Source organism: Centropristis striata, chromosome 21 (genome assembly GCF_030273125.1).
Source record: "Centropristis striata isolate RG_2023a ecotype Rhode Island chromosome 21, C.striata_1.0, whole genome shotgun sequence".
NCBI classification, from domain to species: domain Eukaryota; kingdom Metazoa; phylum Chordata; class Actinopteri; order Perciformes; family Serranidae; genus Centropristis; species Centropristis striata.
The window spans coordinates 6257462-6276706 of NC_081537.1; the positions used below are offsets into that span (position 1 = coordinate 6257462).

A 19245-nucleotide genomic window follows, 5' to 3' on the forward strand; every position below is an offset into this window, starting at 1 on the left:
ACAGTCTGCTTTGGATATATATATATATATATATATATATATACAAATTTAAATATAAAAACCAAAGCAGATGGTCTGCTTAGACTTGTATTTCTTCATTGATTTTATTAGTGAAGACAAGAATTATAACAATTATAGGATAAGTTTAATAGTATAGTAATACATTTATTTAATAGGGAAATTATTATCTAGATAGTGATGAAGTAAAAAAAGTTAGATGAAATTATATTAAGACTAAAATAGAACATTTCTTTATAATATTAAGTCTAAAATAGTTGTTAGACACTTTTAAATACACTTATAACAAAATCAATTTGTAAATGTTTATTCACTGGAAACAAAATATAAAAGCTGAAAGAAGACGACAACATTGTAGTTACTGCACTCTGTTTTTGTATTACTATTAAATCCTTTTACAGCAAAACCAGAGTGCAGTAACTAAATTTTTGGGGTGAGAGTCTGGGAAGCTAAAAGCTAAAGCTGGAAACTCGTGTTTTAGATAACGACAGAAAAATCCTGGCAGCAGATGTATTTGTCCTGTATGCTAAATCGCAGGTCAAATCTCTGTCGTTTGTTGACATTTAACAAAAGATGAAATGTGTTTAATGTACTTTCTATGTTAATGTCCAGTCAGTTATCTGTCCTGTGTTTGGTAGTGAAAAAAACGTTATATTGCATAAGACATAAAAGCTATTTTTTTTATTGGCAGATTTTTGTAACCCACCTGTTGATATGCTGGCTTCTTAATAATCGGACAGGACAACACATTTCTTTACAATGGCTCCCTCTAGTGGTCATTCTCCTCATTACCAGAATTACTCTGCTACCACAAAGTAACAGAAGAACCTGTTACTATTTATTTATTCAGTTAGTTATGAAAAATGAAGTAATGAATCAACATGAATGAAGCATCCTCAGAAGTAGCCCTTTGTTATCTCGTTGTCTCATGTGGGACACACAAAGAAAAACAGACACATCTTTAGACTTTTTATAGTATTGTTTATTTTTTTAAACTTTTTTTTCTTTAAAAAATGACAAGGTCCAAGTATTTTGGAAGCCCCGCCCTCACCCTATGTTCCCCAGCCGGCGAGCTCAACTCTAAAGCAACCAGCAAAGAAAAATAAGTCATATGGACAATTGATAATATACACCCCATATACAGCAATACATAGTGGTCTACCATAATGTTACCAATAATACGCAGCCTCCGACGAGGCTTCAATTCAAGCCGTTGCCACTGATATGGTTCAATTCAAAAGCAACTGTCAACCGACGGCGGTTGTGGTTTGTTTTGACTAGCGTGGGGGTTCAGGTTGCCAAATCGAGGCAAAGAGGCCACCAGCAGCTGCCTTTCTCTTTCTCCACCGTCCCCCCTTTAAACCAATCAGACTCAGCATAAGTGCAAAATTTAGGAGACACTGACACACACACACACACACACACACTCTGTAATCTGTCAAACTGTTGCCAAGGGTTGAAATGTTGTGTTACAGTGACCTGCTGCTGGTTCTCTTTAATCTGCTTAGAACACAGGTCAGGACAGGAAATAACGTGGATAAGAACAGTCTGCTGTCTGAATGAACCCTTAATAGGGCACTCAGTGAAATACTCGCAAATTCCAAATTTTAACCCTAGAGAATAGGGGAGGGGGGTAATATTTTGAGAAAAAAGTTTACAAGATTAAAGTGGCCAATCTACGAGAAAAAGTGCAGATTTATGAGATTTAAAGTGGTGAATCTGCGGGAAAGAAGTTGTTTTTTTTCACTTTTTTCTCGTAAATCTGCGACTTTTTCCGCACAGACTTGCCACTTTAAATCTCTTAAATCTGCACATTTTTTTCTCGTAGATTTGCCACTTTAGTCTCGTAAACTTTTTTCTCAAAATATTATTTTCGTATGGTTTTTTTTTACACATTCTGGCAGTACATAAAATCCTCCAATATTCTCTAGGGTTAAAATTTGGAATTTGCAAGTATTTCAATGAGGGTTAAAGTGGTGAATCTGGGAGAAAAAAGTTGCTTTTTTTTCCACTTTTTTCTGGTAAATCTGGGACTTTTTTCTTGCAGATTCACCACTTTAAATCTCTTAAATCTGCGACTTTTTTTCTTGTAGATTTGCCACTTTAATCCAGCAAATTTGCAACTTTTTTCTCTTTATATTACCTGAAGTTACCAAATATAGTTCTTTGCCTGATAAAGGGTTCACTTCTGTGTGTGTTTGTTTGTCTTCCTGCGTGCAGTAACAGTGAGCGGTGTGTTTTTGTGTGCCAGTGCCCCCCCGCAGTGGTAGAGACAGCATAGAAAGGTTTCTACATGTGCATGAAGTAAAGACAGCGCCTGTACACAGTGTGGGCGGCAGCGTGTCCGAGGCCGTGCGGCTACAGACACGACTCCCAGTGCAGCTGCAGGTCCGTGCTGTCCAGAAAGTCGGTGGAGAAGACGCTGGGCGGCGTGTGCGGCACCAGCGGGGCGAGGCTCGTCCCCCCGCCGTCCCCGCCTCCTTCTCTCCCCCCTCGACCCTCCGGGGCCCCCCCGCTGCCCCCGCCGCCGCCCCCCACCATGGAGATGTCCAGCCAGTCCATGCTGTCCAGGGTGGGGTCGCCGAAGTCCAGCCCCGTGGAGTGGGGGGAGAAGCCCAGGTCGGACGTGTCCATGGGGGAGGGGGGGTGGTCCAGGATGCTGGGCGTGCTCAGCATTTGGCTGTGGAGGTCGTCGATCAGCGTCAGGCCGCCGTCGGGCTCCACGCCCAGCAGCGGGGCGCCCGTGGTGCTCTCCAGGAAGTCCTCCAGGCGCCCGCTGCCCGGGCAGGGCGGTCCCGCCGGGGGCTGGGGGGAGAGGAGGGGCTCTGTCGGGGTGGGGGGGGACAGGTGGAGGGGGGAGCGTGGAGAGGACGGGGAGGGGGGGTCGGAGTGGAGCGGAGCGAGGGAGGGGTCCGGGTTGGACTTAAAGCCGGGAATCTCTGAAGGAGGACAGAGAGAAACATTATCAGGACAGGAGAGGACAGACATGATGTCTTTGGCTCATTACCTAAATTAATCACATTTAATATGTTTTGTGTTGTTTTGTATTTTTATTATAATCATTCAATATTCTATTTAAGATAGTCTTTATATCTTTAATATCTCTATTTTTACTTCAAGCTGACAGATTTCAATCTGTGTGTCGTTTCAAATGTTTAACATATATGATATTAAGAAAACAAGTAATGCGTCTGTGTGTGTGTGTGTGTGTGTGTGTGTGTGTGTGTGTGTGTGTGGATGTGTGTCTAGAGCAGGGATGGGCAACTTAAATGCTGCAGGGGGCCACAATTTTTCATCAACTACCACAGGGCCACATATAGGACCGTGTACTTAACCAGATATGATGAAACTGCAGTTTTAAATATGTTTACAGTGCAGTAACTTAACATATTTCATGCTCAAATGCATGTATAACAGTATAAATAGGAATACAAAAGGTTTGAAGTAAATAAAAAATAACCACTTGCTGTGATAATGCAAGAAGTCATTTTGTGCATTTTTACACTGCACTTTTAAGATTTCATGCTCAAATGCATGTAGTTGTACTGAGGGCCACTTCAAGTGAGGGTGCGGGCCGTATGCGGCCCCCGGGCCTCCAGTTGCCCATCCCTGGTCTAGGGCATATCTCGCTAACCGTTAGTCAGACTGACCTCAGATTTTGTTTTTGAAAATATCCTTATTTACGTAGGACGTGTTGCTGCATTGCACTGTTTTCAATCAGACGCCTTTTAGGGGAGCTCCGCCCCATTGTGTGATAGGCCTACACCTGGTCAGTAACACAATTCACTCTGGATTTCCACCCTGACTCATCTCATCTGTAAGTCTATTTAGCCTACCTATCTTTAGGAGTTTTAAAGTGCGCTACAAGGTTCGATTTTCCAATAATATTCTAATAGTTTCAAGCGAATATCAATGTTCAATGTGTATGTGCTGGATGGTGTGGTACCTTATGAAAAGAAAGTGTTTTATGGAGTTGCAGACGTTGAAGTGGTCTGCATGTAATGTAGGAATACATACTTCCTACAGGCACTGAACTAATGTTTATTATTATTAATATTTAAGGCTTTATTACCTCCACTTTTGAGCAGGATGTCAAACAGGTCGTCCATCTGCTGACTGTTGACGCCGTTCTCCTGCTAACAGAGGACAGATTTCAGTCAGACACCGCTGGCTTCTCCACAAAAACACACAAACTTTTAAAAACACAATGATTATCAAACTTTAAATCACAGCAACTCTGAGTGGAGTGTTTCATTGCACCCCACCTTCCTCATACACTCCTATGGGACATATCCGGATTTCTGCAGGTTTCAACAAGTTCAACTTAAGATTTTTTTAAAGGACCTTCGTAAACCCTGATATACAACCCCGATTGCAAAAAAGTTGGGCCACTGAACGTCAATTTTCTGCTGTGCTTCTTTCAAAATGCAAGTGTCCTACGCACCTGAATGCATCATGTGTAGAAACAGACTGAACACTACACAGATAGTTAGACATGCTATGAATTGTATATTAAATTTATGCTTCTTGGCCAAAAAGGTGTGGTTTGTGTTTGTAAAAATGTAAATGTTTACTTATTTTAATGTGAGAAAATAAGTATTAAAATCTACAGTTAATATACAGTTAAAAATATGAATTAATATTGTGGCAGTGCTGTGTTGTCTGGTTTTATACTGTTGCACAGTCTGTATGCAAATCAAACTAAGACAGAGTTTTGGTTTTGGATGAATAGAAATTATTTATGAACTCCCAACAGACCAGAATACACGTGTTGTGGTTTGATTCTCACTTTCTCTGGACTAGAAACGCTTCACTGAGCTGGAGAACATTTTCTACTTGCAGATGTTCACGTCTAAGTGCAACAAACTCACAACCACTCTCTGGGAGACACAGAGGAGTTACCCATGATGCTTCAGGTAAGTAAAATACAAAAATTGTGGCCCTCGTGACGATATTTTGTGGCCCCCACCTTGATATGAAAGTTTAATGTGAGTTTTATATGAATGGCACTTTACTGTATTGTGTGTGGAAGGTCCCTTCAATTTACTTTTTTTGGTAATTTTGACTTTTTAAAAAATAATTTTGTGTCTTTTTTTTAAATAATTGTGTGTCTTTAAAAAAAAAAAATCTTAATCTTAATTTTGTGTATTTTTTAAATGTTGTGTCTTTTTTTGGTAATTTTGTCTTTTAAAAAAAATAATTTTGTCTTTTTTTAATAATTGTGTGTCTTTTTAAATAATTGTGTCTGTTAAAAAATGATTTTGTGTTTTTTGGTAATTCTGTCTTTTTTTTGGTAATTTTGTGTCTTTTTTTGGTAATTTTGTGTCTTTTTTTGTTCAATTCGTTCCTTTTCTAAGTAATTAATTTTTTTTCTGTCATTTAGTGTCTTTTTTAAAATAATTTTGTGTCTTTTTATGGTAATTTTGTGTCTTTTCTTTGTGTCATTTTGTGTCTTTTTTTAGTCATTTTGTAATTTGAGTTTGAGACCCCTGCCTTAAAGAAATAGAGGATTTTCCTTTAACGTACACACAAATGGAAACATATTTAGAGTAAATCAACACTCAGAGAGAAATGAGAGAGGAAGAAAGACAGTGAAGGAGAGATGGAAACAAAGACGTGCTGGAGGACGTACTTTGGAGCGCTGAGGAGGAAGGGAGGTGTTGGGTTTAGGAGAGGGAGGGGTGAACAGTGTGTGCCGGTCGTAAGGCGGACACACGTCTCTCTGCGAGGATGAAGTGATGAAGTGATGGAATGAAAAGAGAAGAAACAAGGAGACAAAGTTAATGACAACAGGTGGAGACGCGTAGAGACGACATGATGGTGATGAGGAGCAGCTGGAGGCTTTACCTTCAGAGACGACACCAGGTTGTTTTGGCTCTCGCCGTCCGACACGTCGTCAAAGAACGGCTGCAGGTTGGGCGGAGCCGTGACGGACAGACTGGGCTGTGGGGCGCCGTTGGTGTCCAGGTGGAGCCCCGCCTTCTGTCCCTGAGTGGAGAGAGGGACGGAGACATATTTAGACTGGACAACAGCAGCATGATAGTGCTTCGGAAGAAAAAAAACTGATTCAAAATCACATTTTATTTAAAAAAAGACACAAAATGACCCAAAAAAGACAAAATGACAGAAAATTACTAAAAAAAGACACAAAATTATTTTTAAAAAAAAGACACAAAATGACTAAAAGAGACACAAAATGACGAAAAAAGATACAAAATTACTTACAAAGACACAAAATGACAAAAAAAATACACAAAATGACCAAAATTGTTACACTAAACACACAAGAAACAAATAAAATAGAGTCCCACTAGAATAAAAACCAGAGTTGATGACAGGATCACACACAATCACAAGATCACATTTATGTTGGTTTTTCTTTGTTTCTTTTTGGTAAATAAAGTTATTATTATTATTATTATTATTAATAATATTATCAATCGGTTGATTTCTAAGTTGTGATTGGCTAGTTGAGTCTCTGACAAACAGCTTGTTTACATTGTTTTGGATGGGGATGATTTTAAACTGTGCTAGTGGCGCCACTGTGTGGCAGGAACATGTTACTGCACTTCTGTATGTTACTTTTATTGAGTTTTATTTTTTACCTAGAGTAAACAAAATGTTAGTTGTATTTTCCAATTATTGACAGTTTCATGTTGTTTTTGTAATTTAAATTATTGACTGATGGATTAATATTTCATTTCTAAAATTATTTTAACTCTCTTTTTATTGCCCAATAAAATAATCAATATTTTTTTAGGTAATATAATATAAACATTTTTATTAATTTAGCCTTTTTTATTGCATATTTAGATTTTATTTGATAAGAAAATGAATAAAATAATAATAATACTATTTCCCTGGTCTCCCATAAAAGTCTTTGCTTACCTTTTTGATTGGCTCGGCCTCTGGCGCCTCTTTTGATTGGCTGTCAGTGCTGGGGAGTTTACTTGGAGTCGACTGTAACCGCTAAAAGATAAGAAAAAGCAGAGAACGTTGTAGATGAATATTCCATGACAGATTATGAACTCTGTGCAGCAGATTTCACTCGGGACGGAGAGGATATGACCCTCCCCAGATTCATAGTGATCCCGATCCGTCCCCCCACTTTCAGCAACAAACATTGCCGGTAAAACAGAGGATTCATTTTCCGTTAGTTAGACTAATTTACACTGCAGCACATAGAGAGTCTGGCGGCTCATGGTGCATTCAAGGTCTACACGAATATCAGAATATTTGACGTTGTTCCTAGCTCCAAGTTCAGACTTTCAAGTTCCAACGTTACGGTAAGAACGTGTTAGACCCACCTTCAAAATAAAAGCAAACACATGTAGCTTTCAAAATAAAAGCACATGGATGTGTTAGCAGAGTCCACCACAGAATTTACAAGAAGACTGTCAAAATATGATGCCTTAAATAAAACAGAACCCTTATTCTCCTTTACAATAATTCATTAAAATATGCAATGATTAAGATGGAATAGTGGCATTAGAATGTGCTCCCGGACCCCCCTACTAAGTTATGGTCTCTCCATCAAAGTCTTAGAAAATCCTATGGGAAACACTGGTCCTAAAGGCCTCACACCCTAGACGGACAAGAAATCACCCAGCAGTATGTTCAGGGTGATGAAAGGAGGAGAGATGTTTTTGGGCCCTTCATTGAGTCAGCTTCAAGTCAGTAAATTTGTTTGGCTGCACTGGGAATTTCATGTACAAACTTCTTTTTATTTATATAAATATGTTGGTTGTTGTTTACACTACAGTTTGTTAAAAATGTTTAAATAAAACATATTTTGGTTCAGGCATGGAGTGGAAAAATAACTCATTGAGTTGAAATCATTTGCTGACAGCTTCGTCCCTCCAGTTCAAAAATCAGTTTTACTGTACCTGCAGTGTGATGCGTCCGTTGGGTTTGGCCAATGAGGACACTCCGTTCTGTCCGTCTGTGGTTTGACTGGTGAGGGCGATCAGGTAGTGGTTGCCGTTGGTGTCGGTGATCAGCGTGGGTGTGCCGTTTGCTTTGAGGAGGTCTAATGAAATGGCCTGCGTGTGGATCTGAGTGCCGTTCTGTTGGTTGATGAAGACCGGGGTCACCTGGAAACACAACGTTCATTCACGGTAAGATTCTACTTTATTTTACTATATTTATTATACGTGTTTCCATGAACACATTTCTATGCATATTTTGAAGATTCACATGAGAAAAGGTCGATGGAAACATCAAAATTTTTCTCCAAAAAATAGTTAATGTGCAAAACGGTAAATAGAAACGTAAATAGAAAAAGCTGCAAGAAGGTTCAGACGCAGCAAACATTTAACTCATGACTGATCAGCTGTTCCTCTACCAGTAACTTCTTCTAAATCACTTCTTAAAACCTACTTTTATAGACTTGGTTTTATGTAATGCTTTCTATCTCACAACTCCTTTTTACTTCTTCACTTTTTACTTTTTTACTCCTTTTACCTTTTATTTTCTGTGTATGTGAGAATGTCTTGTGATTGTTCCTGCTCTGTTTCGCATTGTTTTTCTTTTAATGTACAAATTGCTTTTAGCCTCATGGCATCATTCTCGCTGTGATTAGCTGCTCTCTGTTGAAGCACTTTGTAAGCTGCTGTTTTTAAAAGGTGCTATATAAATAAAGTTATTGTTATTATTATTATTATTATTATTATTATAATGTGCAAAACGGTAGATGGACACGCTTTGTTGCAAGAAGGTTCTGATGTATCGAACATTTAACTCATGTCTGATCAGCTGTATTTCTTCTTCTACCATTTTCTCTCTCATGCAAGCTCTCTCTTCTTCTTCTACTGTTTACTGATATATCAGTGTATATCGACACATTATGCTGCCATCGTCTGACCAAAGTACGTTTTTTCAGCTTTGTTTTTTCGCTCTAAATCTGTTGATGGGAACGTCCCTAATTCGCATTTTATTTAACCCATGAAAGCGCCGGAGCACGACTTCTTCATGACGTCACAACGTAAAAACGAAGCAGCATGTTTCCCTGCTGTCAGCTGAACACTAAAGTTTTGGCTTTTCCAGAAGGTTCCATGTCCAATTTAGTGCATCAACCTTTTTTTAAAAGGAAAAAAAAACACCTCGAAGTGTATTAACATAATTTTACTTTTTTTGCAGAGATTTTTCTAATTTAGCTTTGTGCATTTAGCATTTGTAATGCAATCTTTTGTGTTTACTGTTTTCTTTTGTTTTTTGTATTTTTATTATGTTTTTGGTGTGTTTTGAGTGTGTCTATATGTGTTTTTTGTAATTTTGTGTGTGTTTTGGTTTGTTTTTCATGTTTCATGTGTGTTTTTTGTCATTTTTGTGTGTGTTTTTTTGTGTTCAAAATGTTGATCCACTAAGTCAAAATGAAAAAATAATCAGGTCATATAGGTGAGGTTGTCTTGAAAACAATGATACCAACACGTCATGGTAAAGATTTTTAAGTGGTTTATACAGGCAGAATGAAAAGGAGTCCAAAACCGACAAAAGAGCCCCAAAGCCCAAAGGGTTAAGTGATGTGAATGCTTGGACTTCTAAGGATTAACGCTTAGAATGGACTGTAAACCCAGACGGTGTTGGTGCGGCTACCTGCTGTGTGGTGACGGCTGCCGTCTGCTGCCTCTGCTGCTGCCTCTGCTGAGCCCTCTGCTGCTTCCTCTGCTGCGTCTGGCTCATGGCAGGCTTCTGGATCTGCACCTGGACCTGCTTCAGCTGGACCTGGTTCTTCTGCTGGCTCTGCTGAACCTGCCCTTGAGTCTGTTTGAGCTGGTTGAGCTTCTGCTGGCTGAGTTTCTGCTGGGCCAACCTCTGCTGCGCTAACTTCTGCTGCGCCTGCAGCTGTTTCTGCTGCGTCTGCTGGATGATGAGCTGCTGCAGCTGCTGCTGCTGCTGCAGCAGGATCTGGGCCTCCTTCTTCTGCTGCTGGAGCTTCTGAGCGCTGGACACGGTCTCCGCCGCTTTCTGCTGCTGCTGTTTGAGCTGCGGCGTCTGTCTCTGCTGCTCGGCTTGCTGGATCTGCAGCCGGTGGATCTGCTGCAGCCTGAGCAGCGTCTCCTGGGAGCACTGCATGGGCCCGGCCGCTTTCTTAGCCTCCGTCACCCCCTCCATCCCCTCCTCGGGCTCCACCTCCTTCTTCACCTTCACCACGATGCCGTTGGGGAGAGTCGGGGGCTGAATGGCCGACGCTTTAATCAGAGTTTGGAGTTTCACCTCTGGGCACATTTTGCTCTTTTCGCTCCCTTCCTTCTCCGACGCCGCTCCGCCCGCCATCTTGCCCTGCTCCAGCTGCGAGCGGAGGGTCTCCACCAGCCGCTGTTTCTGCCTCAGCATCCGGGTCAGCTCCTCGATCTGTTTGTCCTTCTCCTGGAGCATCTGGTCCTTGTCCAGGGAGGACGTGTCCATGGCGACCCCAAGCACGGACTCCTGAGGAGGACACGGTGAAGGCCTGGAGAGGCTGCAGGAGCTCTGGATCTCCTCCTTCACTTTGGAGAGCGGAGACACGTTTGACGGGTGCTTAGGAGACGGGTGCAGGGTGAGCTGGGTCAGAGGAGAGCTCACCTGAACCACAAATAAAAGACAAGAAGACAATAAGGTGATTCTCATGAACATGGTGCAGATCATAGCAAAAATCCAAGAGCATTGAATACATATTTTCTTTGACCCTTTATAACCTATACAATCTAAAGTCACTGTTTAATATGAATTTATAATCTATTTAAAAAATGTTAAGGTATTTTCTGACATTTTTAGAGACACGGTGAGCAAAATTCATTACCGTAACACATTTTTAAATTAAAAAAACAACATTTTTTTTTCTTTGGCAAGCACTTAAATGTGCTCAAGGGTAGCTGGTAGCACCAAAATGTATTTTATTAAAATATACACAAACAATTCTATCATTACCATAACATTTAACCATTTTTTCTCATCAATTTTGTTCTTTATACATTGTCAAAAACCATTATGTTAGATTATATTCTGTTAAATTATAAATTTTTAAACAAATGTATATTTATTTTTATATATTTTTTGTATATAAGTGTGGGGAAACGATGAAATTCTTATCTGGATGCATTACGGTAAAGAATTTGTGAATCAAAAATATGTTTAAAAATATAGAATATATTATTTTAACACAAAACAATGAATTGTGCCTCATTATGGCTATATTGTTCCTTCATATGAAAGTGAAATATATTTAGTTTAATTAAGTATGTCCTTATAATCTTCACAGACAGAACTTAGACTGGCTTCATGACATATAGATCTCACCATCTCTCCGAACATGTCTCCGTTACAGCTCGTCTCGTCTGGACTCATCCCGGCCAGCGACCTCTCAGACGGAGTGGGTGACATCGGAGGGCTGGAGCTGGTGCTGCCGAACCGCATGACCCGCCCCGGGATCACCTGACCCAGTGACGCCAGATCTAACTTAAAGCCGCACTCCCCCGGTTGGTGGTCGGGGGTGGATGTTGTGGTTGGAGAGGACGTGACGGTGCCGGCGGCTGTGGTCGCGGCGTGCAGGCCTTGCTGCGATATGCTGTTTTTCAGAATAGCTGTGGTGCCGCCGTTCTGCTCCTGGTAGTTGCGGAGCCTCTCGAGGAGATCGTTCTTGGTGCCGGAGACGGTCAGACCACGCAATTTCAGTTCCTGTTTCAACTCGGCGACCTGCAGGATGAGAAAGCAGAGCGGTTAACACTAAGTGAGTTTTTTACTCAGAGTGAAACAAGGTTATTATAGTTAACGGAAACTAAAGAGAAATAACGAAAACTAGAATTGAGAAAACATTTTCGTTAACTGAAATGAAAATAAAAACGAGAGTTCTTAAAAAAACCCCGATAACTAACGGAAACTGTATTGTGTGGTTACAAAACTAACTATAATTATAGTGAAAATGTCCTTCGTTTTCATCTTTGTCAACTTTTTTCATACATAATCCAGTGTTTCTATTTCTCCGCCACTGAGTGTATGTATTCCTGCTTTGTGGGCTTCTGGGAGAGACACGAGTAAAATTACCGTAATGACTCCATGTTGGCTGTAAAGAGCAACTTCTCAGCTTTCAGAAAACATTGGAATTTTCCTGATAGCGCAAACTGTTATGTTTGTTAAACTTTTATTATGGTAAAAGTGTCGCAACTATTTAGCTCCTAAATATCTGCTGGTTAGTGAACACAGATGTCTACACTTGAAGCAAAATTCGAAACACCCATAACTGTAAGAATTAATCACCTTGTTGGGCCTAAGATGGATAAATCAAAGGAAATAAAGGCAAAATTTATTATGACCTCTTTGAATCTCACACCCAACACACAACCCATTACAAAAAAACTAAAACTAACAGTAAAACTAATAAAAACTAAGCATTTTCAAAAAAAATAAAAATAAACTAAAACTAGCAAACTCACTCTAAAAACTAACGAAAACAAACTGAGTTTGAAAACAAAAATTCACAATGAAATTAAAACAAAAAATAATGAAAAATCACAAACTATTATAACTTTGGAGTGAAATAACCAGAATCAAACTTTGACCTTATGCAGCAAGAACGTCTTCAATAAATAAATTATGTTAAAACTATTTGTTGTTTTTTTTAGGAAATTCTTGCATATTATACCTTTAAGAATATTCTTAACAGGTACTTATCTTACCCTAGGTCGGTTCACTTACTTTAAACTCGTCCAGGTTGGCTGGCAGAGTGCATGGTTTGGCTCCTCCCACGGCGGTTTGGCTCTGGCGGGCGTTCCCGCTCTGATTGGAGGAGGAGGTGGTGGTCGTCGTGGGAATGCTGCGGGAGGGGGAGGGGCCAGAGTTGGTGGTGGGAGGCTGCTCAGTGGGCGGCCTGAGGGGAAGAAAACAGAGACGTGTCAGTTTAGTTTGTCCTGCTGTAACAAAGCAGGAAATGTTGTGATTGAGGCCAGACACCAGGGTCATAAAAACAGTGATTAAACATTAAAGAAATGCCAGATAGGACATTATAAATGTATACTTGATATTTCCAAAGTGACTTTTCTTAGATTGGGTTCTATAAAAACAATAACAACACCGTTGACTGTCTTTACCTGCTTTCCTCTAGTCCTTCAAAATAAAACTAAAGCTTTTAGGTTTTATTTGAAGTCACACATTTTCATCGTCATCACTGAAGTTTCGTTTATTTATTTATTTATTGGATCTCCATTAGCACCAGGACATTAGCATAGCTATTCTTCCTGGAGTCCAAACATTAAATCAAATTGTCCATTCTCCGAGATCATCAACAAAACAAAAACAACAACAACTGTCAAAACAGTCACAACACATAAACAATCATAGACGTTGACAAACATGTATCACAAGACATAACGCAACACTTGTACAGTAAAATTAAGAGTCCATACACAACATACAAACACCATAGCATAACATAAATAAATACCACCAAAAAATAAATAAAAAATAGATAAAAGAAAAGAAAAATTGGTCTCACAGGAGGAAGATTGTTTATACTAAGACCCTTGAGGACCCGTACAGTTGGGTCAGATACTTCTGCTTTAAGCTCCGGGCTCTAGAGACTCACTCAAAAACCACTAATGTGGAAGAACAGACCACAGCAGAAAAGTTCGGGAGCGAACAGGAAGTAATAACCAAAACTGCCTGCAGGCTGTGCTGCACAAATGAACTCTGGGTAACAAGTACATGAGAAAGAAAAAACTGAGTGGAAAACTAGTTGACGCTTTAAATAAACCCACAGCAGTCAGTCATCCTCACCTCCACACACCCACACACCCACACACACACACCCACACACTTGTACTTCTATCTTTGTGAGGACCCTCATTAGAATAGTGAATTCCCTTGCAAGGTTATAATAGTTTTGGATTTTTCATTAGTTTTAATTTTGTTTTGAATATTTGTTTTTAAATTCAGTTAGTTTTAATTAGTTTTTAGAGTGGGTTTGCTAGTTTTAGTTTAGTATTTATTTATTTTTTAAATGCTTTAGTTTTAGTATTTGTTGGGTGGGAGATTAAAAGAGGTCACAGTAAATTTTGCCTTTATTTCCTTTGTCTTATCCATCTTCATTACGTATGAAAAAAGTTGATAAAGACGAAAATGAAGGACATTTTCACTATAATTTTAGTTAGTTTCGTAACCACACAATACAGTTTCGGTTAATTATCATTATCATGTAACCTTTAACCCTTAAAACAAAGTCTGAAATTTTAAAAAAGCCTTTAAAGAAGTGAGGACCGGCCGAAATGTCCTCACTTTGCAAAAATGTCCTCACTCTGTTGGTTAAAAACTTGTTCTAGTCCTCACTATGTAGGAAGTACAAGAACACACACACACACACACAGCGTCATGCTTGACACTCACTTGGGCGGGGCGGGCAGGATGGTGTGGTAGTTGTAGTGCTGCTGTTGCTGGTTGAGGATCTGCAGCTGCAGGAAGAGCTGCTGCTGCTGGAGCAGCTTGGCGTAGGACGAGTCCATCTGGGGCGGACGCTCTTTATCGGCCTTCTGGTCTGGAGGGATGTACTGGTGGTACTTCAGCTTCTTCACCTGCAGCCAGGACACCAAACAGTTAGGACACATACATACAAATGTTTTAGACTTATACTGGAAACGTGCCGCAGCCATCCTGCCCAATCAGGGTCTACATCATGGGTCTCAAACTCGCGGCCCGCGGGCCAATAGCAGCCCTCGTGATGATATTTTGTGGTCCCCACCTTGATATAAAAGTTTAATGTGAGTTTTATATGAATGGCACTTTACTGTGTTGTGTGTGGAAGGTCCCTTTAATTACTTTTTTGGGGTCATATTGTGTCTTTTTTAATAATTTTGTGTCTTTTTTAATAATTTTTTGTCTTTTTAAAATAATTTTGTGTCTTTTTTAATAATTTTTTGTCTTTTAAAAAAAATTATTTTGTGTCTTTTTTGGTAATTATGTGTCTTTTTTAGGTAATTCTGTGTCCTTTTTTTGTAATTTTGTGTCTTTTTTAGATTTTTTTTGTATTTTTAATAATTTTGTGTCTTTTTTAAATTATTTTGTGTCTTTTTTAATAATTTTGTGTCTTTTTTTAAACAATTTTGTTTCTTTTTTATGTAATTTTGTGTCCTTTTTTTTTTTAGTAATTTTGTGTCTTTTTTATAATTTATTTGTATTTTTAATAATTTTGTGTCTTTTTTTGGTAATTCTGACGATTTTTTGTGGCCCCCACCTTGATATGAAAGTCTAATGTGAGTTTTATATGAATGGCACTTTATCGTGTTGTGTGTTGAAGGTCCCTTTAATTACTTTTTTGGGTAATCAGTCTGCTGTTCTTGCACTGAAAAAAAATAAATCACAGTAAGTGGTTATTTTTTATTTGCTTCAAACCTTTTGTATTCCTATTTATACTGTTAAACGTGCATTTGAGCATGTAATATGTTAAGTTACTGCACTGTAAACATATTTAAAATTGCAGTTTCATCATATCTGGTGAAGTGCACGCTCCTATATGTGGCCCTGTGGTAGTGAACATGAAAAAATGTGGCCCCCTGCAGCATTTAAGTTGCCCATCCCTGACTTACTGTATTCTGTATATTTTGAAAACTGAATAAAACAAACAAAACAAGTCTGTGCATTCAGTACATGTGGGGAAAAAAGGCGAACAGTAATAATGGAACTACAGTCAAAGAGAAGTATTTCTAGTTCATAGAAAGAAAGTCTGTACTCTGGTGGATTGAGGATATGAATGCCAAAAATGGTCCCTCTTCCTTCCTCTTCTACCATGGAAGCCTCACTGTATGATTATTAAATGTCATAACACTAAAGAGAAGTCTGGGCTCTTTTTTTAATTGTGAGAGAAGTGACACCAGAACTACAGCTCCTCGGTTAAATCTGACAAACACAAACTTCATTCCTAAATGATGAACTCCTGTCATAAACATCAGTAGCCATTTTTAAAATCAGATTAAAAATCTTTTTTCAACAGCATTCGGTTGAACTGTGTGCGTGCATGTGTGAGTAAGTAAGTGTATATGTGGTGAATATGACATAGCTTGTCTACCTCCACTCTTCAATTAATTTGTAATTGATTTTTTTTTTTTAATTGTTTGTTTTTCTGTGTTTTGTTTTGTTTTTTTAACTGTAATTATGTATATCCATTGTGAAGCACATTGAGTCTGCCTTGTGCATGAAATGCGCTCTATAAATTAAGTTGAATTGAAATAAATGCCTTAAAAACATATGCTGACGACGTCCTACATTTAACTATTATGAGTGAATATTCTTTGTACCTGATCAGACCTGTAACTCCTGCGCAATGTTATAATAGTTTGGGATTTTTCATTAGTTTTAGTTTTAATTTTGTTGTGAATTTTTGTTTTCAAATTCAGTTAGTTTTAGTTAGTTTTTAGAATGGGTTTGCTAGTTTTAATTAGTTTTTATTTTTGAGAAAATCTTTAGTTTTAGTTTAGTTTTTATTAGTTTTAGTGTTAGTTTTAGTTTTTTTGTAATGGGTATGTGCCTTCATTTCCTTTGGTTTATCCATCTTAACCCCAATAAGGTTATTCATTCTTACAGTTCGGGGTGTTTTGTATTTGGGTTGAAGTGTAGACAGCCCAGTCTCAGTAAACATATTTAATAATGTGTTCCTGCATGTTGAAATAGAAACACTGGATTATGTTTGAAAAAAGCTGACAAAGACAAAAACTAAGGACATTTTCACTATAATTTTAGTTAGTTTTGTAACCACACAATACAGTTTCAGTTAGTTATCGTTTTTTTTTTAAAACTCTTGTTTTTATTTTTATTTCAGTTAACGAAAATGTTTTTTCAATTTTAGTTTTCGTTATTTTGTTAGTTTTCGTTAACTATAATAACCTTGCTCCTGCGTCAGCGCCTATTAAAATGAAAATGAAGCGGAGAGCTTGCTACCTTGGGTTTGCTGTCCTTTGGTTTCTTGGGTCTCTGTGGAGGACGGTCTGAACTCGTCTTACCCTGAGACTGCTGACAGAAAGCGTGAGAAATGGGGTCGGGGAGGAGGAAGTAAGGAGAGATGAGGGAGGGTTAGCCACTTATAGCTGCTCCACAAATAGAGATTAAGGTCAGATTTATTCATAAGTCATCACATCTGCAGGACTCGAAACAGGGAAATATGAGAATAAGCAGCGATACCGCACCTTGACGTGTCCAGTAGAGGGGCGGGAGTTGGATATGGTCACCGTTGTCCCATTTGTTATTTTTGTGAATGGGGAGGAGTCCGACCCATTCACCTGTGGAGGAGGTGGTGGAGGAGGTGGAGGAGGCGACTGTGTAATAAACTGAGAAGAGATCACTCCGGTTAATGCTGCTATCAACTTTATCAGCATGTTTCAATGGCAAATTCATCTAATTTAGATTGAATCGTTTCAAGTTCACGTCATTCTTGTGTTTAAACGTCGTCCTGTGATGTTACCTGTGTGGGGGACATGTCCCCGTTCTGCGTGACCACGTCAGAGGGAGACAGCTGGGGGACAGCACCCAGGGGAGAGTCGTGATTGGTCAGCTGGTCTGGTGACAGAGCATCACTGCTGTCTTCATCCAAAGACGAGCTCTCTCCCTTTGGAGAATCTGTGACAGAGAACAAATACAGTTATCGTGGTGTCTTAAGGTGCTCTTTAATAATCTCCTCTGTAGGCCTGTCACCATAGTCAATATATCAACTTATCGATATATAAGATTAGATTAGATTTTATTTGTCATTGCACAGAAATACAACAAAATTCAATACACTCACGTACTGGACTCAAAAAAGCATAATAAATAGTAAATAGAAAAGATACTAGATAGTGTCCAGTGCTTGTTGTAAACAAACCAGCATGCTAACTGTACACAACGTGTCCGCCGCTGATCGTAAATTAAACGGATTCACTAACTGTGCACAGTGTCCAGTGATTGTTGTAAACAAACCAGCATGTTAACTGTAAACAAAGTGTCCGCCGCTGATTTTAAATTAAGCGGCGTCGCTAACTGTGCACAGTGTACAGTGCTTATTGTAAACAAACCAGCATGTTAACTGTACACAAAGTGTGCGCCGCTGATCGTAAATTAAAAGGCGTCGCTAACTGTGCACAGTGTCCAGTGCTTGTTGTAAACAAATGGAGGTCGCACAGTGAACACATGCTGATGCACCACATACACACTGTACTGCTACAGAGCTAACTGCCTGTTAGCCTGTTAGCACTGACTGTCCTGCCTCTTAAAGGAGCCACGCCTCTCCTATAGTGGACGCATTATCTCAGTGCAGTTCTGTTAACAGTGCCCGACAGTCTATTTTATTTGTTTTGATTGTAGTTTATTTATTTAAGTTTTATTTATTTAGGATGTCTTAGTATTTATATCCACATTTCAATTTCAATGTTTAATATTCTTGAGATTTAAAAATGAATTTCTGTGGAAAAGGATGTTCTCCACAATACTATCGTTCATTGTGATAGTTCCTGGGAAAATATATCATCCTAAAAAAATGTGTTATTGTGACAGGCCTACTCTTGTGGCTAGTAGAAAAGTGAAAATGGCTCATGAATGTGAGAATTTTCCCAGCAACTGTCTCCTGAAGGCAACCTATTTAATCACGGACTTCCTCATGATGTGTTACACAGTCACACACAGTCATCACTGTTTGATTGCTTCACTGCGATGAGTAATTCTAGAGAAGTTATACAACACTGTATGTCCTACCATGTTTCAAAACAAGGTATGTCCAAACAATAGCGGTTGTGTCATTTGTGTTAGTCAAAAGTTGTGTGGTGTAGATTTTATGGTACCACATCCAGTAGGATGATGAAACCTGCAGTTAGTAAGAAGAGATACCTGGATGTTGTAAACATTCGGCTGAAGGTGTGTTCAGACTGAACGGAAATTAGATTTTAGAGGTGAAGCAACTGCACACAAAGTCAGCAGTAATAGAGCTGAACATGTTTTAACTTGACTACGACATATCATATCATCATAACTGAGCTGTATGACTCCAATAAATACAGCAAAGAACATTTAGTTTGTGTTAAATCTGAATGCACCTAAAAGAGTTTTGTGTTTACAAGTCATCATGAATGTTTGAATGTAAGAGTTCTTGTTTTTTTTCTTGTTATGTTTCATCTGTACATAGTGAACATAATGTTTTACAGACACGACAGCTAAATTGATTCATTTTTAGATTTTGGGCTATTCTGCTTGGAGACAAAACATCCACCTATTAGCTACAAACATTACCCTGTTCACCTG

The 19245-nt window shown here is 38.9% G+C and overlaps 1 protein-coding gene across 6 annotated transcripts in view; it reads right to left on the reverse strand.

Moving 5' to 3' along the window:
• Positions 1 to 2205: 2205 nt before the first annotated feature.
• Positions 2206 to 19245, reverse strand: part of mrtfab (myocardin related transcription factor Ab) — an 81413-nt gene continuing 64373 nt past the window's right edge. For 4 of the 6 annotated variants that reach the window (XM_059324327.1, XM_059324328.1, XM_059324331.1 and 1 more), the window contains 13 exons: positions 17438 to 17592; positions 17163 to 17303; positions 16918 to 16986; positions 14374 to 14558; positions 12691 to 12862; positions 11296 to 11691; positions 9613 to 10581; positions 7905 to 8111; positions 6907 to 6987; positions 5866 to 6006; positions 5651 to 5740; positions 4091 to 4154; positions 2206 to 2957 (listed from right to left, as the gene is read on the reverse strand). In XM_059324327.1, the coding sequence (XP_059180310.1) occupies positions 2377 to 2957; positions 4091 to 4154; positions 5651 to 5740; positions 5866 to 6006; positions 6907 to 6987; positions 7905 to 8111; positions 9613 to 10581; positions 11296 to 11691; positions 12691 to 12862; positions 14374 to 14558; positions 16918 to 16986; positions 17163 to 17303; positions 17438 to 17592 (3251 nt within the window). In that variant the 3' untranslated portion in view covers positions 2206 to 2376. The remainder of the gene's footprint in view (positions 2958 to 4090; positions 4155 to 5650; positions 5741 to 5865; positions 6007 to 6906; positions 6988 to 7904; positions 8112 to 9612; positions 10582 to 11295; positions 11692 to 12690; positions 12863 to 14373; positions 14559 to 16917; positions 16987 to 17162; positions 17304 to 17437; positions 17593 to 19245) is intronic. The other 2 variants (XM_059324330.1, XM_059324329.1) reach the window with 2 other exon arrangements.